The sequence below is a fragment of the Bos taurus genome, chromosome 27 (genome assembly GCF_002263795.3).
Source record: "Bos taurus isolate L1 Dominette 01449 registration number 42190680 breed Hereford chromosome 27, ARS-UCD2.0, whole genome shotgun sequence".
Lineage (NCBI taxonomy): Eukaryota > Metazoa > Chordata > Mammalia > Artiodactyla > Bovidae > Bos > Bos taurus.
This window is the reverse complement of record NC_037354.1, coordinates 33,401,614-33,428,382: the sequence shown is the minus strand read 5'-3', so window position 1 is coordinate 33,428,382 and position 26,769 is coordinate 33,401,614. Positions and strand designations below refer to the sequence as shown.

At 43.7% G+C, this 26,769-nt stretch overlaps 3 protein-coding genes across 12 annotated transcripts in view; 2 read left to right on the top strand and 1 right to left on the bottom strand.

Annotated features, from left to right (window-relative positions):
* NSD3 (nuclear receptor binding SET domain protein 3) overlaps positions 1-6,578 on the top strand; it is a 102,681-nt gene extending 96,103 nt beyond the window's left edge. For 4 of the 5 annotated variants that reach the window (XM_059882211.1, XM_059882212.1, XM_059882210.1 and 1 more), the window contains one exon: positions 180-6,578. In XM_059882211.1, coding sequence (XP_059738194.1) covers positions 180-421 — 242 coding nt within the window. In that variant the 3' untranslated portion in view covers positions 422-6,578. The remainder of the gene's footprint in view (positions 1-179) is intronic. The other variant, NM_001075595.3, reaches the window with a different exon arrangement.
* On the top strand, positions 2,869-11,924 carry PLPP5 (phospholipid phosphatase 5). Of its 6 annotated transcripts, XM_024986332.2 has the most exons (8): positions 2,869-2,959; positions 6,707-6,798; positions 7,189-7,297; positions 7,659-7,749; positions 8,118-8,181; positions 8,649-8,773; positions 9,685-9,855; positions 10,764-11,924. In XM_024986332.2, the coding sequence occupies exons 3-8, from the start codon at positions 7,238-7,240 to the stop codon at positions 10,925-10,927; spliced, it is 675 nt and encodes a 224-aa protein (XP_024842100.1). In that variant the 5' UTR covers positions 2,869-2,959; positions 6,707-6,798; positions 7,189-7,237; the 3' UTR covers positions 10,928-11,924. The 6 variants fall into 6 exon arrangements, with proteins under 6 accessions (XP_024842100.1, XP_024842099.1, XP_002698783.1 ...); XM_024986331.2 differs by lacking the exons at positions 2,869-2,959; positions 6,707-6,798 and adding an exon at positions 6,957-7,049 and having other exon boundaries at positions 8,649-8,743; XM_002698737.7 differs by lacking the exons at positions 2,869-2,959; positions 6,707-6,798 and adding an exon at positions 6,957-7,049 and having other exon boundaries at positions 10,892-11,924.
* Positions 11,925-12,209: 285 nt separating this feature from the next.
* Positions 12,210-26,769, bottom strand: part of DDHD2 (DDHD domain containing 2) — a 28,891-nt gene continuing 14,331 nt past the window's right edge. The window contains exons 14-18 of the mRNA NM_001075598.2: positions 26,513-26,615; positions 26,202-26,372; positions 25,161-25,323; positions 14,891-14,998; positions 12,210-14,125 (exon numbers count right to left, since the gene is read on the bottom strand). Of these exons, the coding sequence (NP_001069066.2) occupies positions 14,917-14,998; positions 25,161-25,323; positions 26,202-26,372; positions 26,513-26,615 (519 nt within the window). The 3' untranslated portion in view covers positions 12,210-14,125; positions 14,891-14,916. The remainder of the gene's footprint in view (positions 14,126-14,890; positions 14,999-25,160; positions 25,324-26,201; positions 26,373-26,512; positions 26,616-26,769) is intronic.

The following is a 26,769-nucleotide window of genomic DNA, read 5'->3' as shown; positions in this document are numbered from 1 at the left end:
CTGGGGGCAGAGCTCACACTCACGCCGCCAGGACCACACAGACCTCTCGTGGGCCAAGGCCTGGAGCTGTGGTCAGCCGGACGCAGCCTCCAGCTGGAGAGGCAGGTGGGAGGTGGGGTGTTTGGCGGGCAATGGACCCGGGCACTCACTGGGCTCTGTCCTTCTTCCCGCCTCTCCAGGAAAGTGGGAGTGCCCCTGGCACCAGTGCGACGAGTGCAGCGCTGCGGCCGTCGCCTTCTGCGAGTTCTGCCCCCGGTCCTTCTGTAAAGATCACGAGAAGGGGGCGCTGGTGCCCTCCGCCCTGGAAGGCCGGCTCTGCTGCTCAGAGCACGACCCTGCGTCCCCTGTGTCCCCCGAGTACTGGAGCAAGATCAAGTGTAAACTGGAATCACAGGATCACGGAGAAGAAGTCAAGGAGTAAATGGGCAGGGAAAATGTCCTTCTTTTTATTTAAAGGAAAAAAAAGGAAAAGAAAAAAGTAGAGGACGCGTCAGTGCAAGAAGAGACCGCTGCGACGTGGGCAGCCTTGGCCAGCGGTGCTACCTTGCAAAAGCGGGAGCGGGGAGATGGTCCGCAGGCCGAAGCCGGTGGTGGGCTCTGGTGTTTTCAGTTCTGTCGGTTTGGGAATTCCTGTGTGGAGGGTTAGATTCACTTGGTCTTTTCTTGCCTTTTACTGTGCTTCAGAGCCTTTGCAGCTGGGAAAAAAGAGCTGTCTTCACTTTTTAAAATAAGAACAGACAGAAAAGAAAGTTTTTGTTAATGAGATAAATTTAAAGTCTAGGATGTGTTCCATGGGTGTACAAAACAAAAGTAGTCATCATTCCTTTATTTATTTTCATTTTTTAAGATTCTGAGACGCGTAGTTCAGATAGTCTGATCAGTGTATGTGTGTACATGTGTGTTTTAAGTAGGAATTGCAGAAAGCCCTCTAGAAAAGGGTCTGGCGGTGTCACAGGCCCCTCTCCCGGGCAGAAGGGCGGCTGGCTTCGCTTTCCCTTCCAGGTGTCTCTCATGGTCTTAGAGACGGCTCTGGGAGGACTGAACCTGGCCTCTTGAAAACAAAAGCCCTCAGTGGATATTACCTCTGTGGTCTTAAACTCGGCGGGCTTTCTGATATGACTTTACCTAGAAAGGTATGTAATGTGGTTGCTGGTTTTTCCTTCTGGAGGAAACTAGAAGCAGATGGCCTCACCGAGTCTGAAATGTTCTCCGATGATAATGGGTATTTTGGTGAAGTGCATTTATGTGGGATGTGAATGCAGTGTTTGAATGGACATTCCTATTATCCTGGGGCACTGGTAAAGGCAGCTAAAGGCAGATGAAGGGCACGGACCAAAAGTTGGATCAGAGGAGCTCCCTTGTCTGTCCAGCGTGCTGTGGACCCTGGTCTGGCTTGGAGAGAATGTGGGCGTTTTATTTTCCGTCTCCTGGTCAGACATCAGTTTCCTCAGGGAAACTACACAAATGAATTTGAATTTGTGTGATTTGAGTAGCTCTTTCTGTTTAACTCCACATTTGAGGGTGAAAGGGGTCAGGGCATTCCCCAAGTTACCTGTCAGTTATCCAGTCCTTAGACTCGCCCCACTGGGGAAGGGAAGCACTTGTGCAGGGTAGGTAAGGGCCCCGCAAACACACTTCACTGCAGGAAGCACTTAGGGAGAGCTCCCGAGAAAGCAGTATTGGCAAGAATAGACGCTCGTGAAGCGGACTGTCTGCCCCCACAACTCCCTTGCTTGTAATGCGTAGGAATATGTCTACTCCAGGATCCCCTGTATGGATCCATTAGTCCTGTCAGACCTTGTTGTAACACTGTACTAAGTAGAAGTCTAGGGTTAGCTTGAATGAACGTTAACTTTCTCTGTGAATTTTGACTGCTTACAATTGCCTGTACCTGGCAGCATTTATTTTCCCTCCCGAAGTACCCAGTGACCTTACAAAAAGGCTGGGAAGATGGATGCTCCACGACATTCCTTCAGTTGTGCTGTGTGTCCCCTTTTTTCTTATCAATTTAGAGCTCTTCTCTGGAAAAAAGAAAAAAAAAATCTGTTTTGTGCCTCTTTTTTTTTTTGTATGTATATGTGCAATTATACTGGATTTTTTTTTGTTTAAAAAAAACAAAAACAAAACAACAAAAAAACAAACACTACAATTCCTTTACTTAAGCTCCTAAACTGCCATTTGCGTGATTCCAGCAAATAATTTTGAGGTAACTTATTGAGCCTCCAGTAATTGTATTGATTAGATACGGTCTCAAAAGAAAGAGCAAGATAGAAGATGCTACACGTGTTACCAAATGCGACTGCCGCCAGTCACATGAATCACAGCTCACCAAAACACTACACTTTGCTCTTGAGCAACTATAGAGTTTGATGTCCTTTTAAAAAAATAACTTAAGAAAATCTATGTTTTATCATACTAAAACTTTATTTTATATATGTATATGATAAACGTTTGCTTTTCTAAACTTACTAACATGAAGGAATTCCTTTAATATTTGAACTGTAACTCGCGTTGAATCAGTATCCAACATGAAATCTTCTTGCTTTGTTTTGGACTTAGTGCTATTTAATATCTGACTTTTATATGGTAAGCCAGGGTATATCCTGTATACTACAAATACCTTAGGTTTAAGTATTTTTATGCAACTTCTGCATTGTGTCACATTTGGTTTGTGTATCTGTAACAGAGCTCTGCTGAGAGTGTTCTGATTTGGGGTGGGGGACAGCGGGGTGGGTAGGTGGGGCGGGTGGGGGTGACTAACAGGATTGTTCTGCCATTTCAGAAATCAGGTTGGAAAGCAAAATCGCTGACCGCAGCTCTGGAGTCCCTGTCCGGGAATGTCCTCTAACAGTCTCAGAAGTGTTTTCAGTCCTGCCAGTGCCAAGGAGCTCTACTCACACCTTGTGGTGTCAGAAGTTTACGTATTTTAAAGGTGCAGGCTGTGGAAGCAGGCCAAAGAGTAAGTCGTGCTTTCTGTTTGCGAAGTATCCATCCATACAGTGTGCATAGTATCCGAGCAGCATGCTTGCCTGTGGCTCGCCATGAAATACTGCGACAGACACGTTGCTTACTCACAGCCGGAAGTTGTTATTTGATTTGCTAACTGTGAAATCGAGCTGTAGTCAGACTGAAAATGGCTGGTTTTTACTTCTTATCCAAAAATGAAATAACATCAAGCAGCATGGGATAACAACGGTCATATTTTTTTTTTGAACCTAATGTTGGTTCAGAGAAAAAGTGAATGTTAAGGTTTTTGAGAATCAGCAGAACGCTTCAGAAACTGGGTCTGTAACAACTAGAGGTGAGATTCCAGACCTTCCAGGCCCTGGTGGGAGTGGGGCGCTGCCTGTCGCTTGTCAGGGGGTGGGGGGGTGGGCTGCATTCCTGGAAGGCGGAAGCAGCTGGAGGAAGTGAATCATTTCTTGACTGTCTAATCAGGGCTACAGTTAGGAGTGAGGTGGGTTTTATTTTCATTTCTCTTTTTAACACGTTCCCACCCTATCCTAATTCTCAAAAAAGCTCTTGCCTAAGCTATAAAATAGGCTGACTTTTAGAATCATTAAAACTTGGAGATTTCTGTGTGTTCAAGTCAGGAACACATCTAAAGACTAAAAAAATAAAATAGGGAAGGGGAAAGGCTGCTCCCTGCTGCCATTTCCACAAAGTATTTGGAAGCAGGTCTGGGAAGAATGCTGTGACACCCACAACCTCGAGATAATCACATAAAGGACTCTCAGACAGGGTGACTATCAGATACCTTTCTTTCCTGATCGTGAAGCTGTTTCCTTACTTCACAGTAGCTTGTTGCATGGTGTGTTCCTGACAGGGTCCAGCCCAGACCTGCAGTTTGGAAGCAGACGGGCCAGCCATGTGGAGCGCAGGCTCTGGACTCCCGGGGATTTGTTGCTTGTCTCTCATTTCATTTTAAAACAGAAAGCTCTTCTTTAGCATTCACCTTAAAGTTAAGATGCTTCCGTATACCATGTCCCATTAGGATGAGAAAATTGGTCACCATGGCGTGCTGACAGTTTGGGAAGCTCACACCAGTTGTTCTTCTGCAGGAGGGACAGCACGAAGGGACAGGGGAAGTTGCTTAATTGGCGAGCAGTGCAAATTAGACTTGAATTACTTAAAAAGCTGGTGTGTCTAGATCCTTCGAGTTGGAGCTGCAGCAGACATGAAGTGATCATTTGGAACAACTTCCTTTAGCCTCAGGCCACCTAGACTTGGGCTTCCCTGGTGGCTCAGCTGGTAAAGAATCCACCTGAAATGCAGGAGACCCTTGTCCAATTCCTGGGTCGGGAAGATCCCCTGGAGAAGGGATAGGCTACCCACTCCAGTATTCTTGGGCTTCCCTGGTGGCTCAGCTGGTTAACAATCCGCCTGCAATCCGGGGGACCTGGGTTCAATCCCTGGGTTGGGAAGATCCCCTGGAGAAGGGATAGGCTACCCACTCCAGTATTCTTGGGCTTCCCTGGTGGCTCAGCTGGTTAACAATCCGCCTGCAATGCGGGGACCTGGGTTCAATCCCTGGGTTGGGAAGATCCCCTGGAGAAGGGAACGGCTACCCACTCCAGTATTCTGGCCTGAAGAATTCCATGGACTATACAGTCCATGGAGTCACAAAGAGTTGGACACAACTGAGTGACTTTCGCTTTCTTTCACCTAGACTTGGTCTCTGGTTATTTGTAAACAGAGAGTGGAACTCACTTCCATTTCCAGATAGGCTCGGAAATAGACTTAGACAGCTTTGCCATGTACTGACATATACGAAAGAGCTGGAAATTTGTATATACTGAAATCTACCAACGTTTATCTGGGGAGGGGGACTGGGAGAAATGGGGTCACAGTAGGGTGAGGGAGGGGAATTATAATGTTTACCACAGGTACGAAGTAGTCACTTTAACATTGAGACCTCTGCCTCATTGAATTCAGGTTTTTTAAGTACTTGAAACTCCTCAGATTCTCCTTGTTTTACAATTATTTTTAAATTTATGAAGTAGAAAGCATTGTTTTGTACACTGTTTTGTCTCTTACCCTCTTGAAGTTGGATTAGAGGCGAAGTTCTGCACATGGGAGCGTCCACACTAGGTCTCTCAGATTCAGTGCACGTAGTCGGGGAAGAGACTCCTGCATGAAATACCAGCAGCATTTACATGAGTATTTCTTACGTATGTTCTTTACTTTGTTACTTTGTCAACCCTATCCCCACACACCTCTTCTTTCCTTTTAATAGATGCCTGTGTAGGGAAAAAAAGAACTTTGCACTTATGTTACACTCCTGAAATGCCAGGTGTGACCTGTGTGTTTCAAACTCATTTCCGTTCTTTCTCCAGTCAGTCCATGGCTTAAGTGACAAGTTCAGGTGCGTGTGGCACATTTGTACGAAGGGGTAGGAGGTAGAGAAATACCTGTCCTTCAGGAGTATCTCAAAGTCATTAACGTGTAAGAGAAAGGGAAAAGAGTAGTTGCCAAAGTCCTTTATTCAGTCCTTCGTCTTCTCGTGTGACATCACTGCATCTGCTAATTGGCAAGAAAGCACCCTCGGGTTCCCCTTCCCCAGCCACCAGACCCCTGATGTGTGCACACCGCTGTCGTATCCATCAGATGACGTAGATGAGGGGTGTATATGGTGTAACTCTTGTCAGTTTAGAAGTGGACTGGATAAAATGTCCTTTTCCTTCATTGTCACTAACATTGCTCTTTATCTCATTCGTGCTGTCACATGCCCTCCATGTTAAACAAGAAAATCCTATCGCCACTGATAACTAAGATGCTAAATGATGATTGCAACTGGCTAATAATAAGGTTCTTTTTATATATAAGGGTGTGTGCATAATTGGAATTGACATGAGAAATCCATTTGTATCCACTTGTGATATTGCACAACAACCACAGATACCTACAGATTCTGTTTTCATTTCCTCGTGATCTTTATCTATGATAATGACCTTTGTAGATTGGTTATTTCTGTACTTTGTTTATCTGTAATAAACTTTGTAGATCCTGTGAAATGTTATTTTGCCTAAATCACTTGAGACTTGAGTCTTTAATAACAAAGCATCAATATTCACTAAAAGTCAATCTCTTTTATTAGAGTTTCTGTGACTTGGCTAGAAGCTCCTGATACTAAGGATTAGTGTTCATTTTCCCTGGGGGGCGTTCCACTAGGGCATTACTGAATAATGACTTGATGTTGCCACATAGACTTCAAGATATATGATATTTGGGGGATTTTGTTGATTGGCCCATGTTTTATTGCATAGTGTGAAATGTTTAAAGCTTGGTTAACCTGTATATAGATAGGTTATTGTTGACTAGTTACAGTGTATTAGGATTGCCTGTAATATTTAAGCTTCTTACTACTGTGTGTGCTGGTAGGAACATATAATTTTTGTACATTCTATTTACTGAGATGTTACCTATTTTATTTTACAAATACTTTGGGATTCAAATTTTTTTTTTTTTTTTTTGCTTCCGTGAGGATTAATTTGGAAGATTTTTAATGACATTCCACTGATTTCCGATTTTGCTTGAGATTGACTTCAATAAATTGTCCTGTATGTTCCAAAATTAAATATATGGACTTGTTCATTGCCTGTAACTTCTTGCTACAACTCAGTGGCCAACAGGCCACCCTGGGCGGGAGGGGGCCAGAGCGGGGTTGGAAGACCTCGTGCGTCTAACCTGCCGGTGGGCCCCGCAGCCCAAGGTCTAGCCGAGCCGCGGAAAACTTGGACCTGGCAACGCAGCAACACAAAACGCGCACTCTGCGCGCTTCCCGGGAGCGGAGGCTGAGTGAGTACGAAGCGTCGGGGCGGGCGTAGGAAGGCGGGTGGAGAGACACGTGGGGAGCGACCCCTCCCTCCGTCGGACCCGCCCCACCCGTCTTCCCCGTCCCCGCCCCCGACGTGATGCCCCGCCCCTCGACTCCCCGCCCCCAGCGCCGCCACGTCAGCCTTGAGCGCGCACCGGGCGATGGGCAAGGGGAAGGCGGCGGCCCTCGCGGCCGAGCTGGGCGTGCGGCTCGCGCTGTTCGCGGTCTTCCTGTAAGGACTTGAGCTCTGGCCCCCTCCCCGACCCCGGTCCTGGTCCCTCAGCCCCCGACCCTCCTTTCCGAGACCCGGCCGGGTTCCGCGCGCGCTTGCCAGAAGCCGCCGACGCTCCGCTCCTTTGTGTCCCCTTCAGGGTGACGGAGTTGCTGCCGCCCTTCCAGAGGCTCATCCAGCCTGAGGAGATGTGGCTTTACCGGAATCCGTACGTGGAGGCAGAGTATCTCCCCACCAAGCCGATGTTTGTGCGTGGAGGACCAGCCTGCCTTCTGACCGCGCTTTTCAGGGCGTTGGGCGGTCATCCCGACTCCGCGGCGACATTTATGGGGAGTTCGCTGCTAGACGGGGCTTCGCGTCGCCGTGCTTCTCGGCGGGGTTGAGAGCGGATGTCCCTCCGCTTTGGCTCGGGGACACGTGCTGGGGGGCAGTGCTCAGGGCGGCCAGGGGAGCTCGGGGCCGTGGCCCCTGGACGCCACACCTGCAGGGGGCAGTTCAGGTCTGGTGTGTGACTTCTACTGTTACTCCGCTCCTCTTGCTGTCGGAGGTCTTGTTTTCAAGCCGATTCTGTTCTCTTTCGTGTGCTCAGCTCCGCTGTGTCCCATGCAGGTCATCGCCTTCCTCGCCCCGCTGGCTCCAGTCCTACTGGCCAGGTGTCTCAAGGCGGCGGACGCAGCCGACAGCCGGCAGGCCTGCCTGGGTAAGAGTGACCCCCACGCTCGGCCATCGGGTCTTTCCCCCGCCCCCCCGCCCCCCCCCCCCCCTCATGGAGCTGGTGGCCTCAGTGTGTGGAGGCCATGTGCTGCGACTCCCTAAGGTGACTCTGCCTCCCCTCTACCCTACTTTTTACCTGTGACCTCTGGGTCACCTCCCAGGTACACCTGTACGCACAGGACTGTATGCACCTGTGGCACCGCAGTGGCCACCAAGGCCCGCGTTCCTTTTATGCTCCAGTCTGGCTGGAGGCTGACCTCTCTGCTGTCCCAGGAGACAGTGTCCCCTGTGGCTGTGCTGAACGAGACAGGGACCTCCGCAGACCCACTGACAGTGAGTTTCTTTGCTTTGCAGCGGCCAGCCTGGCGCTGGCCCTGAATGGCATCTTCACCAACACGATCAAACTGATAGTGGGGAGGTGAGTGCCCGAGCAGCCGCCTGCCGTCTCAGCCCTCTCCGGTCAGGAGAGCGGGTCACGCAGCCCCAGCCCTATCTTCCGGAGCCTCTTCTCTCTTAACGCTTCCTCCCTTCCCTCTGCCTTGGTGCCCGGCTGACTCTCGGGCTCTTTTCTGCCCAGAACAGCACATTTCCCAGTGCCAGAGTCAGTGTCCTCCAGAGCACCCTGAGGAAGCTGCAGCATGACTGGCTCTTTCCCCTAACAATTATGCGCTGCAGCCGCTTTTTTTTTTTTTTTTCTGATTTAAATACTAACCTTGGAAAAATAAGGCTTTTCTCTTAGTGGTGACTATCCAGTCCAGTTTCACTATTTTGCCTGGGATGCTATTTGACTGACAGTTAATAGGTTAATCGATGTCTAATACAACCGAAGAACAATTTCTGGAGTTGTAAACGATTCACGTTCAGACCTGGCCGTATTTCTTCCAGGCCACGCCCAGACTTCTTCTACCGCTGCTTCCCGGATGGGCAAGCCCATGGAGACTTGATGTGCACAGGAGACAAGGCCGTGGTGAATGAGGGCCGTAAGAGCTTCCCCAGTGGCCATGCTTCCTGTATGAATACCATGTGAACTCTACATCCCTGTTCTGGTTTTTTTAATCATTGAATTTAACCCAGGGGAACTAACTTGTGAGGATGGGAACATCTCACGCAGTCTTGTTCTTGTATCTAGAAGTCAGAGAGCCCCCGTTCTTTAATAACAAGCTTGAACCTCAAGTATTAAACATTTAAGGACAGAGGACGTAGTTTCCCTTCATGAAATTTGAACATTTTATTATTACTGTATTATCCTGCCTAAATCCTGCAATCTCGTGCTAGTCGTAAAAATACTAACCAGCCTTTATGGAAGAGTTCGGAGAAGGCAGTGGCACCCCACTCCAGTACTCCTGCCTGGAAAACCCCATGGACGGAGGAGCCTGGTGGGCTGCAGTCCATAGGGTCGCTAAGAGTCGGACCCGACTGAGTGACTTCACTTTCACTTTTCACTTTCATGCATTGGAGAAAGAAATGGCAACCCACTCCAGTGTTCTTGCCTGGAGAACCCCAGGGACGGGTGGGCTGCCGTCTCTGGGGTCGCACAGAGTTGGACACGACTGAAGCGACTTAGCAGCATGGAAGAGTTACTATATAGTCAGGTGCTTCCAAAAGCATTTTAGATTCATGTCTCATTTGACAGCAATATTAGCCCAATGAGATGGCTTCTGTTATTTTTATGATTCCCATTTATATACGAGGAAATGGAGGCACTGGGAAGTGAAGTCCCATCACTAGGAGTCCAAAAACTCTCTTCCGGGTACATGTCACTCACTTTGGGAGATAATCCTTCATTTTCCCTTGTTTTCTCCTCCCTCGTAACTGACAGTCTCGATCAGTGATCTACACCAGAAGCTACAAAAAGGGCTAAGAATATGTTCCTAACCCTGTCTTCTTCTTTTCCTTTAAAAGACGTTTTCCCCTCTTCTAGTCGCATTTGCCGGTCTGGCCTTCGCATCCTTCTACCTGGCGGGGAAGTTACACTGCTTCACACCAAGAGGCCGAGGGAAATCTTGGAGATTCTGTTCCTTTCTGTCACCCCTACTCTTTGCAGCTGTGATTGCACTGTCCCGCACCTGTGACTACAAGCATCACTGGCAGGGTAAGCATCACAGGCCTCCAGGCCGTGGACCCTCCATGGTTCTCCCGTCATTTGTCCCCCGCACGTGGCATGGGACACACCCCTGGGTGTCTGCTGAGTGAACAGACAAGTGTGCAGAGGATGGTCTGGATCTGAACTGAGTGTGGTTTATTGCTACATGGAAAATGAGAAAGCACACTGTTATCTTTTAAACAGATTACCAAAGAGGGACATCCTAATTTTCCCATTACTTTGAAGCATCGTAAGTTCAGGAAAAAATCAAGAAATTTTTTACAACCAACCTCAAAGTTCAGTTTACTTACTACCTTAAAAATCAACTTCACTGTCAAGGTTTTTGTTCAGTAATGGAAGTAAAATTTAAGAAAACATAAAATTGTAATTAAACCAAAGAAATTTAAGTTGAATGATATAGTAAATCATCCAAATTACAGAGTATCTGCAGAGAAAGCCCAAAATTCAAAAAAAACAAAACAAAAAAAAAACAAAAAAAGCTGACAGTATCAGCTAGAGGCCCTTAAGAGCTGTTCTGAAGAATAAACTAAATTTTTACAAAGAGAGGCAACTCCTAGAGAGTTTATTCCTTCCTCTAGAACCCTTTGAATGGTGAGGAGGAGTTTTTTATAGTATTCAATGAATCTGTTATTCTTCCAAACTAAAAAACTCAATGCAGTGAACTCAGAATATGCCTTGTTATACTTACCTAACTAAAGATGTGTTTTGATTTGGTGTTTAAGGGAACGGCTTGATAATGACCATACTGCAGCTATATGATAAAACTAAGAAAATCCCCCAAAACGATAACCCTGGAATGTAGGGGTTTTGCAGAGTAGCCTTGGAGGGTCAAGCTCCCTCCACCAGCAAGCATGACTTGTGAGTGAGGGAAAGCCATCTCCTCTGTCTTCGTCCAGACGTCCTGGCTGGATCCGCCATTGGCCTGACGTTCGCGTACAGCTGCTACAGGCAGTACTACCCTCCGCTGACAGACGCCGAGTGCCACAGGCCGCTGCCCCTCAGCCCTGCTCTTCCTGCCCCGCAGAAGCAGCCCCGCGACCTGCAGCCTTTCTGTGTTTAGACCCTGGAGCCGCCTCCCTGGAGAACAGGCCCATCGGACCTCCTCTCTCCCCACGCCCAGGACAAGAATGTCTGACCTTCACCTCCTGAGGACAGGTGAGGACAGACGCCCACAGGCTGATGCAGTTTTGCCCCGGCGCACGGCTCACAGGGATTTATCAAGAGGGGTCGAAGTCCTTTTTCACTACTGTTTGCCATGCATAGTTCCCCAACAGCTTACGAGTCTGGTCCACCAGATTGGTATCCCAAGATCCAGTGTTTTCACATGTAACTTCAGTACGGCTCTTAGAAGGATTATGTTACAAAGAAGCATTTACCTTAGCATCACTTTATCCTAGACACTAGCATTGATTACCAAAACTTAATTTCCACTTTCCATAGCTCAGAATCTTAAAATCCAGGGCATGAGCAATTAAATTATTTTACTTCTGTTTACTTTCTCTGGTGGGACAATTCCACCCCTGAAATGGGAGAATGTCCAATTCTGGCTAATTTACCACTGTTATGCTTATCCAAGTCCAGCTAAATAGTGCTGTCCCTTCTGAATTCTGTGAACATAAGTGATTTGATAATTTGCTGAATTACTGAGTAAACACAGTAAACAAGAAAATGGTCAGGAGCGTCGATTCAGTACCGACAGCAGATCCCGGTTCCTGCCGCACCTGTGCTGAGCCGAGCTCAGGAGCCGCTCTACCTCCAGTCACGGCTGCAGACCTGTGCGAACACACCCACCCTGCCACGTGGCTGAGGCAGGAGGGCGCTCAGAGACTTATCTGGAGGACAAATCAGCGTCTCCTGTCCTGTCCCCAGTGGGCCATGAGGAACAGTTATGGGACGTGGTCGGAACTGATGCACGGAACCTGAAACCACCCTTCTCTTTATGCTGACCGTACTTTAATATGACCTTGTTTTGTGTATTTCTTTCTATAACATTTTCAGTGCACCTTTTCCTTATGTAAATGCAATATGCAAATAAAATGGTGAATGTGGGCTTTGCACTTAAAGTTCCATTTGAGAACTGAAACATTTCAAAGTTAAACACTGGATTCCCCTTCTAACATAAGTGATTCAACTGTCTCCAGCAGTGGCTGATGTTAATAATACCAAAGAGCTCTCAATATTTACCTTATAATCACCGTACTTTAAAGTCAAGGGGAAAAGAACCCGAATGTCCGTTCTTTGTCCAGTACTTTTTTTAAACTTGTTTTAGTAACACAAAAGGGAGGAGAAAATGGTTATTGTACTGATTCTCTTTGGTCTTTGATGGATGAGCCAGGTAGAAGTAGGCAACTGGTCAAATTGGTTTTATTTCATTATTTACTAAAGTTTTAAATATAATCACATAAAAAACAAACATTTCAAAAAGTGCAAAATATTAGAAAGCTAATCAGTGCTATTAATCTTTCCATGCAAACAATCTCTCTTGCTGAGAATAAGCAATACCAATTCTGCAGCTGGGAATATGTATAAAATGATACTCTACCAGAGTTTAAAAATAGGCTTGGTCAAGAGATTGCACATGATACAACTGAAGTAGTGCAAAAAATATACAACTGAATAAGGAATTTAAGTCAAGCTTAGTACCCTGTGTAAGTGCATCCATGATACCAACACGGGGATACACAGGATATAAAGCTCTTTTCCAGTCACCTGCCCTTCACCACCAGGAAGGAAACACTTCTTAGTATAAACAGTGGTTTATCTAACAATCCGGGGTGATGCTGTTCATCTTTGGTTACAGGGACTCACTCTTGCTTGTCCTCTGGCTTACTCTTACAATTTACTTACTCTGTTAATAGGAAGAGTAAATTTAAATTTGAAGACAACAACTTGATGAAAGCTTCCCCTTTACATTGAATGCTACCTCATTCTCAGTAACCCTTATTTCGGTCTCAGAGTTTATGTAGTAAATAAAGCATCTCATAGAGCTGAAACGTCTTAGTGGCTTGGTCAGCATTAGTCTGTAAGCAGATGGACACAGAGGCCAGGCTCTCACCAGTACCCCAACCTTATGCTGTCACAGCGATGGCGTGTGTGAATGGTAAACGCCGGGGGTCTACATTCACCCATCTCTCTTGCACCTCTGACACTGACTGCGGCAGCTGTTCCTAGCCCCAGAGCCAGGTTTCTCTTTCGGAATGAGAAACATCTCCCCCTGGGCAGACCCACCCCTCCCCCAGCGCTGCCTGTGCTGGGGCCTGTCCAGTTGTTCCCTGCACTGCGGGGACTCAGAGGCAACAGTGTCTGTTTAAAGAGAACAGTCTTCAACACTCCCTTCACACAAGCAGATGTGGCAGATGGCTTTCACGAGTTGTTCCACCATGAACACACCACTAAAAGGTTTTATTCATCACTTCATAAGCAGTCAAAGCTGTGTAACTGCAGGTTTGTCAGCATTTATAACTTTACCCTAAACTTAAGAACTAACAAATAACTAGGTTGGACTTCATCTAGAGTCTCCCAGTTTGAAGTATGATATGATATAAAAAGGCAAGTCTAGGATATGTAATATCTTTATAAAGATGTACCTGATGGAAACTAAACTGTCCACTTTAGACTCTTAGAGCAGCTCAAACAGCTGTAAAAACAATGAACATCCTCTGTGAGTCCTAGCAATAAATCTTGTCAGTCAACTATAGAAAGTAAACAGTATTTATAATTTTAGTCTTTCTTCATACAGTACGTGTAGAAAACAAAAGTTGGCTGGAGGGAATCTGACTGCCCACCAGTCTCCCTCCTCCACTTAGATCTAGCCTTCCAACGCAGAGAACACCCATGACCATAAGCAGACCCAGAATGGCTTCTGAGTCTCAGGAGCCCACTACCAGATTAGAATATTCTCTAAAGATAAACAATAACCTAGAAAAATTTACACCCAACCCAAAACAAACTCAAGGCAGGCTTTATACCATCTCAAGTAATAAGCAATAGAGTGTGGTATGTAAATACCATCAGAGAATTAAAGATACAGACTACCCGCAGCCATGAAGAAAGAATGGCGAATGTTTCTGTGAAGCCAGTGGTAAAAAGTAACAGGGTCTTCCCTTTGCTTTTCCACTTGCTTCCAGAGAGGAAGATTATCTTCCAGAGACCCCAGTGGTGAGTAAGTGGCAGGCAACATGCAGGGAACGACATAGCTGAGAGGAAAACGCGGGAACAAAGAGGCAGGTTTTCTGGGGAAGGATCCCCCAGTGTCCATCTAGGGGAGAAAGTGGAAGAGAGGTCATCACGCTGAAGGTAACCAGAGAGAATGCCAGAATCTGACACACAAGCTTTCTAACTATTAATACATATATACAAGGCTGAGTAATGTAAATCCCAGGTTGGGCTGTCTATACTTAAAGCTGAAACTGTTGTAACTGCAAGGAGCTCAAACCAGTCCATCCTTAAGACCACCAGCCCTGAATATTCACTGGAAAGGCTGATGCTGAAGCTCCAATACTTCGATGCTGGGAAAGACTGAAAGCAAGAGGAGGAGAAGGCGGCAGGGGATGAGTTGGTTAGATGGCATCACTGACTCAATGGACATAGATTTGACCAAACTCCAGGAGACAGCAGAGGACAGAGGAGGCTGTTGTGCTGCAGAACATGGAGTCGCAAAGAGTTGGACACAACTTAGCGACTGAACAACAATAACAATGTAAATCCCAGAATGGACTGTATGTACTTAAAGCTGTAAATGTTGTCATGGTAACTTTTAGACGGTCAGAACCATGAAGATTCTGAGTTTAGATCCTAAAAATGACAAGTGTTATTGGACCAAGTTGCTAGCAAAACACACACTAACCTTTCTCTAAATGGCCTCCAGTGCTTTTTTCCCATGAATTTTAACCAGAGTCCCTCTAAAAATTAGTAATAACCTAGATCTTGGTGACAAGCAACAAAAAGTACATTTCCAAGCAGCTTTTGAGGCTCCACATGTTATATAGGAATAATGCTACATACATGACATTTAAAAACTTACATTAAGCAGCCTTAGGTGGTTCATTTTTACTGTAAAGGCTGATCAAGGAAGATACCCTGGGTTTGGTAGATTTCTTTGAGGACCAGCAGTACTGTATCTTCCGACTCCCTGGAGAAAGAAAAGATGATGTCGTAAAAGGAGACTACCATTTGTACTAGGTGTTTTACATACACAACCACCTCACAGTTCATTTTTTTTACTGTTTTAAAAAACATCTGGCTCAGAAGTGGTGTATCTGACAGTGGCTTGGAAGGTAACCTAACAAAGAAGTTGTTTGTTAGGTTACCTTCTAACAAGTCTACGTTGCGTTCTGTAATATAAAAAAGCCAGTAGTAAATGACCAAGCCCTCCCTCCACAGAACTCCTTCTTGGGACAACATGGAAGAGTCATCCAATTCATCACCTTAATTTTTTAAATTTTGAGTCACCTTTTTAAAAGAAAAGCCAATACAATCATGTGGATAAAGATCAAAGATACAAAAGGATGTAATAATGAAATCTCCTTCCCACTATTTCTAAACCACGAGTTCCCAACTTCTGACAACTGATGTTATCAACTTATGTATCTTCCAGATATTATTCAGTGTGTGTACAAGCCATTACTTATATCTGGTTCATAAAGAAATATGACTATAAAAATAACATCCATGGATTGTCTTACAGGTATATGGCTCAAACACTTTTCTAGGTCTGGGGTTTGACATTTTTTGAGCCATGGACCTATTTGAGAATCTAATGAAACCTATGCATTTCTCCCCAGAAAAGACATCATACACATATACTATATACCCAAAATCGTAAGTAGAATTTCACTAGATTTGTAGACTTTTTCTGTCCCCTACAAGCTCTGCACGTGGACTGCAGGTTAAGAAATTCCTCCTATCCCAATGAGAGGAGATTAGCTAAACCAGATATTAAAATGGTGTGATCCTGGTGCATAAATAATGAGTGAATAGAAAAGAACAGAAAATTCAGAAGTAAGACTTAAAAACCCACAGAAATTTAATACAATGAAGTTAGAACCTCAAATCTATTAACAGCGTTTTCCAGATGGAGAGCCATTTGGAAAATGATTTGAATCAATTCACATCTTCTTACAAGGATAAATTTGAAGAGAATCAAAGATTTACATGTAAAAATGAAACCCTAAAATATCAGAATAAACTGTGGTAAGGAATTCTCAGGAGAACAAGGAAAATCTAAGCATGATACAAATTCCAGAAGCCAAAAAAGAAAAATCTGACTACATAAAAATTAAAGTTTATACTTAGCAAAAAAACCAATGTACACAATGTTAAAGACAAACTGGGGAAAAGTTATTTACAACTCATATCACAGATTTTATCAATTAAAAAAACAACAATTCAATATGAAAGAGAATAAAGAATATAGATAACTCCCCAAAAGAAAATTAAAATGGTCCTTGAGTATATGTCAAGATGATCAACCTTGTAACAGAGAGGGGAATAATTACAGCATGCATTATACATACACTAAAAGTCACAAAACATATCTGAGAGAAACTAAAGACCACAATACACTGAGAGATACGATGTTTGTGGGTCAGAAAACTCAGCATTATTAAGGTATCAGTTCTCCCCACACCCCCAAACTGATCCACAGATAAAATGCAATCACAATCAAAATCCCTAAAAAGCTTTTTGGTTGAAATTAACAAGTTCATTTTAAACTACATGTGGAAATACAGAGGACCTACAATACCTAAGGTAACTACTAATAGGCACAACAAAGATGAAGGGCTCACAGTACCTAATTTCAAGCCTTACTATGAAGCTACAGTAATCAAGACAGGGTTTTATTGATGTAAAGACTGACAAACAGATCAACAGAACAAAACAGAGCCAAGGCAATTCAACAGTTTCTCCATCTGAATAAACTTTTCAACAAATGTTGCCATAATAACAGTAAAGCCACAGGCAAAACAATGAACCTCAATCCTTTCCTCACACCATATTTAAAAATTAACCAAAATGGATCACAGACCTAAATGTAAAAGCTAAAATGACACAACTTCTAAAACTAAAGAGAAATAAGATTTGATGTTGGATTTGGGCTTCCCTGATAGCTCAGTTGGTAAAGAATCCGCCTTCAATGCAGGAGACCCTGGTTTGATTCCTGGGTTGGGAAGATCCCTTTGAGAAGGGATAGGCTACCCACTCCAGTATTCTTGGGCTTCCCTGGTGGCTCAGATGGTAAAGAATCCACCTGCAATGCCGGAGACCTGGGTTTGATCCCTGGGTTGGGACGATCCCCTGGAGAAGGGAAAGGCTACCCATTCCCATATTCTGGCCTGGAGAATTCCATGGACTGTATAGTCCATGGGGTCGCAAAAAGTCAGACACGACTGAGCGACTTTCACTTTCACTTGGCAAAGATTTCTTACCTGTGTCAGAAAAGCACAAACATCAGTAAATTGGACTTCATCAAAAGACATTTTTGCTTTTCAAAACATACTTGTTGGACAAATGAAAAAACCACATCCTGAGAGAAAAAAAGTATCTGAAAAGGACTTGTAAATAAAGTATAGGAAAATCTTGAAACTTAATAATGAAATAATCCAATTTTTTAAACGGGCAAAAGATTTTAACAGACAATTCACCAAAGATGATGCATGGATGGCAAGGGGGATCAATCAAGGTGGCAGAGGAAGAAGACATGGAACTCACTCCTTGCCAAAAACAGATCAAAAATGCATCTATATATGGAATAATTCTCATTGGAAACTGGCAGAAAAACTCCTGTACAACCAAGGCTGTGAGAGAGATCCACATGTAATTGGGCTGGACAGGAAGAAAAGTGATCAGGTCAGCACCTGTGCCCCTGAGAGGGGACTGGAAGGAAGAGGGAGAACACTGGGGCAGAGACCCATCCCGGGGAGTGAACAGTGAGCCTCAGGTGGGATGCTGCAGGCCTGGGGTCCTAGCTGGGGGAGATGAACCACCCCTGGCTGGCTGGCAGGCAGGCAGGAATAGCAGGAAGGCTGTGGGAAGGAGGGACAGGGCGTGTGTGTGTGTGTGTGTGTGTGTGTGTGTGCGCGCGCGCGCGCGCTCGCGCGCGCATGCTGGCTTGTGTACCCCCACAGGGAGAGCAGGGCAGAGGGGGCAGTTGGACGAGCGCTCTAGTGGCTGCCAGGTTCCCCGCCTGGGCATATACCTCCGCTCCGCATCCTCCACCAGGCACAGCGTCCAGGGGCAACCCGGGCCTGGGGCAGAGCCTGCTTGGGGGCAGCAGTCACGGTTGGCACTTACTCAAGTGGCGCATCAGAAGGAGCCTAGCACTCTGACAGCAGCCTCTACCCCACAGCTCCCGCAGGATATACCCGGAGACTACACACAGGCCCCAGGGACCCTGCAGGGTGGCCCTATGACGAGTGGTGGAGGCTGGGCACAGTGATGGGCTGTGAGGGGCCAGGGGGACATGCACGTGAGGCTGCGTGTGAGCAGAGCAAGGGAACAAGTGCAGCTCCGGCAGGCAGACAGCTCAGACCTCTGCCTGCAGAGGGTCCACGTGGGTGCCACTCTGGTCAGTACTTCCCGGCTCTGGGGCAAGGCTTCCAACGCAGGGAGAGGGGAAAACACACACCCGCAGGGAACAGAGCCAGCCTGGGCCCGACCCTTGCCTCCAGCAACTTGGATCAGATCCTGTCCCAGCAGGGTGCCAGCCACTGGGCAGGGGCAAAGGTCTGCCTCACACCCAGCTCCAGCCCCACCCCCTGCTGAGGGGATATCTGAGGGAATCCAGCTCTCCCAGTGGAGACACTGGGCACACGCAGTCTGTATAAGGATGCTCCCACATCAGAACACCCCTTTAAGACCACAAGAGGTAACTGTTTCACCTAAATTCACAGTGACAGAGAAAGTTAAGCAAAATAAAAACACAGAGGAACTGCTTTCAATTGGAACAAGAGAAAAAAACCCTAAAAAAACAAATAATGAAACAGAAATAAACAATTTACCAGGTAAAGAATTCAGAACATTGTTAATAAAAATGTTAATTGAATTTAGGGAAAAGAATAGATGAACATAGTGAGAATTTTTAAAAGGAACTAGAAAATATTTAAAAAGACCCAATCTGAAGAGAATTCAATAGCTGCCAAAAAAAAAAAAAAACACCACACTAAAAAGAATGAATAGCAGACTAAGTGATACAAAAGAACACATATATGATCTGAAAGACAGAAAAATGGAAATCATCCAATCAGAACAGCAAAAAGAAAATCCGATTTTTAAAAATGAAATCAGTATAAGAAATCTCTGAAATAACATTAAATAACCAACATTCACATTACAGGAGAAGACAGAAGAGAGCAGGGCATCGAAAATGCAGCTGAGGTGATTATGGCTGAAAACTCTCCAAACCTGAAGGAAATAAGATATCCAGGAACAGGAAGTACAGAGGACCCCAAACAAGTTGAACTGAAGGAAACCCATACAAAGAGAAAACATAATTAAAATGGCAAAAGGTAGAGAGAGGCTTCTAAAGGCAGTAAGAAAAAAGAAAACAGAATCCCCACCCATAAGACTATCAGCTGATTTCTCTGCAGAAACCATGCAGGCCAGAAGGGAGTGGCATGATCTGCAACCTAGAGTACTCTGCCCAGCAAGATTACCATTTAGAACTGAAAGAGAGAACAAGAACTTCTCAGACAAGCAAACACTGAAAGATTGCATCAATATTAAGGGTTTTCTCTAAGTGGAAAAGAAGTACAGAGTAAGGACTGAGGACCAACAACTGAACTGAGCAGTATGGAGATTAAAAGACAAAAAAATGTGAAAGCAACTGTAACTACAATAAACATGAAACAGGAAGATATAAAATACGACATCAAAATATGGAGGAGGGGAACAGAAATGTAGAATGTTCAGAATGTGTTTGAACCCATATGACAGCCAGTTTAAAACAAGGAAATATAGGTCAACATATATGAACCCCAAGGTAATCACAAATTAAAAAAAAAAAAAAACACAACAAATACACAAAAACTGAAAAGAAAGGAATACAAGCATACTGCTAAATAAAATCATTAAACCACAAAGGCTTAGTTGCTCAGTCATATTCGACTCTGCTACCCCATGGACTGTAGCCTGCCAGGCTCCTCTGTCCATGGGATTCTCCAGGCAAAAATACTGGAGTGGGTTGCCATTCCCTTCTCCAGGGGATCGTCTGGATCCAGGAATTGAACCCAGGTCTCTCGTACTGCAGGCAGATTCTTTACCATCTGAGTCACCAGAGAAGCTCCCTAAACCACAAAGGAAGAAACAAAAAGAACAGAGAAGAACTACAAAACAACTGGAAAACAAGTAATAAAATGCAATAAGTACATATCTATATCAATAATTACTATGTCAATGGGCTAAATATTCCTATCAGACAAAACAGACTTTACAACAATGGCTATAACAGAAGACAAAGAAGGGCATTCTATAATGATAAGGGATCAATACAATAACAAGCCATAATGTTTAACATATATGCATCCAAGACAGAGCACCTCAACATGTAAAGCAAATACTAACACACCTAAAGGGAGAAGCTGACAATAACACAGTGACAGAAGGGGACTTTAACAGCCCACTTTTATCAATGGACAGATCATCCAGACAGGAAAGCTATAAGGCAACAATGGCCTTAAATGACACATTATAGACGATCTGAATATATTAGATATCTACAAGGACATTATGTCCGAAAAAAGCAGAATACAGACTTTTTTTTTCCAAGTGCACATGAAATGTTCTCCTGAACAGATCACATGTTAAGAGGATAGAAATTATACCAAGTATTTTTTCCAACCACAATAGTATGAAACTAGAAATCAATTACAGAAAGAAAAACAGGAAAAGAACTCACATGTGGAGATTAAATGATATGCTACTAAAAAAACAACAGATCAATAGAGAAATCAAAAAGGAAACCAGAAAATACCTTGAGACAAATAAAAATGGAAACACGACTCTCCAAAAATCTATGGGATGCAGAAAAAACAATCTAAGAGAGAAGCTTATAGTGATACAGGCCTTCCTGAGAGAGGCCTTCACTTCCTTGAGAAATAAGAAAAGTCTCAAGCAAACCTACCACCTAAAGGAATTAGAAAAAGAAAACAATGCAAAGTTAGCAGAAGCAAGGGAATAATAAAGATCAAAAAGAGAAGGAATAAAACAGATCTTAAAGAAAAAAAAACAACAGGGCTTCCCTGGTGGCTCAGTGGTGAAGAATCACCCGCCAATGCAGGAGACACAGATTCAATCCCTGGTCTACCACGCCCGTACTCTAAGAGCCCTGAAGCTGCAACAGATTCAATCCCTGGTCTACCACACCCGTGCTCTAAGAGCCCTGACACTGCAATGACTGCAGCCCCGTGCCCTGGAGCCCACGCTCTGCGACGAGCAGCCGCCACAGTGAGAAGCCCACGCACTGCAACAGAGTAGCCCCCGCTTGCCACAACTAGAGAAGCCAGTGCAGTAATGAAGACCCAGCACAGCCATAAATAAATAAATACAAAATTTTAAAAAACAATAGAAAATATCAGTGAAAACAAGAGTTAGTTTCTTGAAAAGATAATGAGAAACTGATAACCTTTAGCCAGGCTCACCAAGAAGAGAGAACCCAAAATAATCAAAATAAGAAATAAAAGAGGAGAAATTACAACTGATACCACAGAGAGAGAAAAACATAAGAGGATACAATCAATAGTCATATTCCAGCAATCTGGACAACCCAGAAGAAACGGACAAATTTCTAAAAAAACATAAAAATTGGCAAGACTGAAATCAATAAGAAACAGACCATCTGAACAAACCAAACACTAGTAGTGAAATTGTATTTGTTATGTAAAAAACTCACAGAAGGCTTCCCTGGTGGCTCTGTGGTGAAGAATCTGCCTGCCAATGCAGGAGACACAGGTTCGATCCCTGGTCCAGGAGGATCCCACATGTCGCAGGGCAACTAAGCCTCTGCATCACAACTACTGAGCCTGTGCCCTAGAGCCCAGGGTCCTCAACTGCTGAAGCCCGCGCGGCCTAGAGTCCATGCTTCCCAACAAGAGAAGCCACCGCGATGAGAAGCCCACGTGCTGCAAGTAGAGAAAAGCCTGTGCAGCAAGAGACCCAGCACAGCCAAAAATAATAGAAAATAAGTAAAAATTAAAAATTAAAATACGTAAAAATAAGTAAAAGTTACATATTAAAAAAAAAAAAAAAAAACTCCCAGGAAACAAAAGTCCAGGACCAGCTTCCCAGGGGGATTCTAGCAAACTACAAAGATTTAACACTCAACCTTTTTAAATTATTCCAAAAAATTGAAGAGGAAGAAACTCTCCCAAATTCATTCTTTGAGACTATCATTATCCTGATACCCAAATCACACCAATACACTACAAAAAAGGAAAACTACAGGCCAATGTCTTGGATGAATATAGATGCAAAACTCAACAAAATATTGCAACAATCCAAAAAAATAAATAAAAAGATCATATACAATGATCAAGTGGGATTTATCCCAGGGACACAGAGATGCTTCAATATTCACAGTTCAATCAGTGTGACACACCACATCAACAAAAGGAAGGACAAAAATCACATGATCATCTTAATGGATACAGAAATAGCATTTAATAAAATTAAATATACATTGACAAAAATTCTCCAAGTTGGTATAAAGAGAACATACCTTAACATAATAAAGACTGCTTATGACAAACCCACAGCTATCATCATACACAACAATGAAAAGCTGAAAGCCTTTCCTCCAAATTCAGGAACAAGACACAGATGTCCACTTTTGCTTCTTTGATGTAACATAAATAGTACTGGAAGTCCAAGCCACAACATCAGAGGAAGGAAGGGAGGAAGGAAGAAAAAGCACCCATGTTGGAAGGGAGGAAGTAAAACTGTCACTATTTACAGATACGTTATACTTTAATACAGAAAACCCTAAAGCCTCCACCAAAAAGCTATTAGAACAAATGAATTCAGTAAACTTGCAGGATACAAGATTAATATACAGAAATCTAATGCTTTTTATACAATATTAACGAACTATCAAAAAGTTAAAAAAAATCCCATTTAAAATTACATCAAAAAGAATAAAATGCCCTAGGAATAAACTTAACCAAGGAAATGAAAGCCTATACTCTGAGAATTATAAAACGCTGAGAAAGGAAACTAAAGATGATATAAAGAAGTGAAAAGATATTTTGTGCTCTTGGATCAGAAGAATTAATATTATTAAAATGGCCATACTACCCAAAGCAACCTACAGACTTAATGTTATCCCCAATGAAATACCCATGACATTTCGCACAGAACTAGCACAAATGAATCTAAAATTTATACAGAATCACAAAAAGCCCTATATTGTCAAAGCTATCCTCCCAGACTTCGGACTATACTACAAAGCTACAGTTATCGAAATATATTAGCACTGGCACAAAACCAGACACACAGAACAATGGAACAGAACAGAGCCCAGAAATAAACCCGCACAGCCACAGTCAACTCACCTACAACAGAGGAGGCAAGAATATACAATGGAGAAAAGACAATTTCTTCGATAAGTGGTGCTGGGAAAACTGGACAGCAACATGTAAAAGAATGACATAAAATCTCTGCACACCATATACAAAAATAAACTCATAATGGATTAAACATCTAAATACAAGTGTGGAAACCACAACCTCCTAAAAGAGAACATGGGCAGAACACTCTTTGATATAAATCATAGCAAAATATTTTGGGTCTATCTTTCAAAACAAAAATAAGCAAATGGAACCTAATTAATCCATAAAAGCTTTTTGCCAGCAAAGGAAACCACAGACAAGATGAAACCAAAAGCTACTGAAAAGGAGAAAATATCTGCAAATAATATGAGCAATAAGGGGTTAATATTCAAAATATATAAACAGCTCATAAAGCTCAATATCAAAAAAGTCCCCAAATAACCCAATCAAAAAATACGCAGAAGACCGAAGAGGCATTTTTCCAAGGAAGACATACAAATGGATAATGGGCACATGAAAAGGTGGTCAATATCACTATTCCTCAGGGAAATTCAAAACCAAAATGAAACATTACCTCACACCTGTCAGAATGGCTGTCATCAAAAAGAACACAAATAATAAATGTTGGCAAGGATGTGGAAAAAATGGAACTCTTATCTGCTGCTGGTGGGAATGTAAACTGGTGCAGTCACTGTAGAACATGGTATAGAGGCTCCTCAAAAAAATAAAAACAGAACTACCATACGATCCAGCAGCTCTACTCCTTGGCATTATATCCAGAAAAAATGGAAACACTAACCTGAAAAGATATATGCACCCCAGTGTTCATAGCCACACTATTCACAATAACTAGGGTATGGAAGCAACCTCAGCATCCATCAACAGACAAATAAAGAAGATGTGGTACATATTTACAATGGAATAATACATAGCCATAAAAAATAACAGAATTCTGCCACTTGCAGCAACATGGATGGACCTAAAGAATATTATGCTTAGTGAAGTAAGTCCTCATTGTATCACAGGTATTTGATAGATATAGAAAAAGCAGGATAGGGCAGTGCTCATTTGAGATTAGAATGATGGCTTATTCATAATTATTAATACAAAATAGCACAATCATGTCATTTGAGGGATAATGGGCACGTGAAAGGGTGCTCAACATCGCTAATCCTCATGGAAATTCAACACCACAGTGAAATATCCCCTCACCCCTTTCAGAATGGTTGTCATTAAAAAAATAATAAATGTTGTTTAAAATAAATACAAATAATAAATATTTGGTCTTAATAAATAATTAAGGCTGAGCATTGAAGGCTTAATAAACAAAGAAGGCTGAATGCCAAAGAATTGATGCTTTCGAACTGTGATGTTGGAAAAGACTCTTGAGTCCCTTGGACTGCAAGGAGATCCAACCAGTCCATCCTAAAGAAATCAATCCTGAATATTCATTGGAAGGACTGATGTTGAAGGTGAAACTCCAATACTTTGGCCACCTGATGGGAAGAACTGACTCATTGGAAAAGACCCTGATGCTGGGAAAGATTGAAGGCAGGAGGGGAAGGAGATGACAGAGGATGAGATGGTTGGATGGCATCACTGACACGATGGACTTGAGTTTGAGTAAGCTCCAACAGTTGGTGATGGACAGGAAGGCCTGGCGTGCTGCAGTCCATGGGGTCGCAAAGAGTCAGACACGAAGGAGTGACTGAAGACAAAAAAAAAAACCCCAAAACAAAAACAAACACTTACCAGTAGCACAGATGGCTTTGTAAAGCAAATAAATATTCATTAAAACTTTCAATGGGCTTCTCCTGTAGCACATAGTCAATGCGCTGGCCTCCATTCAGCATTCCCACATGGATAGGGGGGGCTTCCTCTTTCACTGGTACAGGGTTCTCTTCTGTGTTAACATCTGGATGTGAAGGAACCATGGTCAGAATATAGAAGCTTCCAGCCCTCCAAGGCTGTCCTTATCTCCCTTTACACTCCAGCCTCAGCAGAGGAGGAGCTACTCTGCTCAGAAAGCTCTCTCTCTCTCCTCTCAATGCCCTTAAAGCTTGTTTTCAAGCCACACTGATTTTATCCAATCCCCTTTCTTTCCCATACCTTTGACAGCTAATTCCATTTACCTTTGGTTTATAAACTAAATGCAAGCAGGGTTGGAGAAGGAAATGGCAACCCACTCCAGTATTCTTGCCTGGAGAATCCCATGGACAAAGGAGCTTGGTGGGCTACCGTCCACTGGTCCCACTGGTCGCAAAGAGTCAGACACGACTGAGCGACTTCACTTTCACTTTCTTTGGTTTACAAACTAAATGCAGTTAGATCGCCTTAGGCAGTTGAAAAGAAACTCCTTTTGCAGTTAAAAAGCAAAAGAATGCTGAACTAACTGTGCAATCAAAAGAAGTGTCCCAGCTAGTCCCCAGCCAGGAAAATAAAACTGACCCATGAATACACAAACATTCCCTGGTAAAAGCAAGGTTCTTCACAGTGTAGGCTCTTAGCATCACCACCACAGTGCCCGAGTGGGGAATGGTTTAAAGCCTAGTTACTAGATGCTCAGCTTCTCTTAACACTTTCCCTCACAAATAATGTGTTTCCACAATTTGTGGCTATTTGATGACAGACAGAAACCAGCAGAGCTGAAGGCCCAGTAGGACTCATAGTCTAGTGCTGGTTCTCAACAACAAGGGGAAAGTTAAGAAGACCCTGGGAGAATAAGAACCAGACTTCAGGGAGTCCCTCTTCTCTGGCCCGGTGCAGGTAATCACTGTGTACAGAGTCACTGACCACTATGCTTCTCCGAATTTGACTCAGGTTCTGCTTCTGTTTCTTCCGCAGTTTCCGAAGCTTGTAAGGCAGGGTATGGAGCTCTGGTGAAAGACTTCCAGGCCATCCGCAGCGAACCTAGCAAGTTATTCTTAAGGTCCATGCTCATCCTGGTCAAGCCTTCTCTCAGTTCTGAAACACATGTGAAAAAGAACTCTACATGGTTTACGGAGATAAAAGGGCTCAACATAGCTAAACAAAGTGAACAAGGTCCAGTCAGCCTGCACTGACCAGAAGGTCTACAATTATCAGGTTCTGGACTCAAGACATACCTAAGTGCATCCGCTTCCTGCCTTTATGATGTGGGATCAGCATTGGCTCAAATTCCACTCCTGGGACCACCATTGGTTCAATCCTATAGGCCACAGGATCAAACTACATGCAGAAAACAATAGTTACATATACCTCTGCTGATCATAATGATGGTCTCAGGAATAAGAATAATTATAAGCTCATTTATTTTTAAATGTACTTGTTCTGTCCCCTTTACTTCCAGGTTCATATTATAAATTTTCTCATTAGTACAAAA

Excerpts from the sequence above, each read along its gene's own strand:
- PLPP5 (XM_059882358.1), top strand. The coding sequence starts at position 6,979 with ATGGGCAAGGGGAAGGCGGCGGCCCTCGCGGCCGAGCTGGGCGTGCGG. Across the intron at positions 7,050-7,188 it reads GCGCTGTTCGCGGTCTTCCT|GGTGACGGAGTTGCTGCCGC; the intron begins GTAAGGACTTGA and ends TGTCCCCTTCAG. Across the intron at positions 7,367-7,658 it reads GCGGTCATCCCGACTCCGCG|GTCATCGCCTTCCTCGCCCC; the intron begins GCGACATTTATG and ends TGTCCCATGCAG.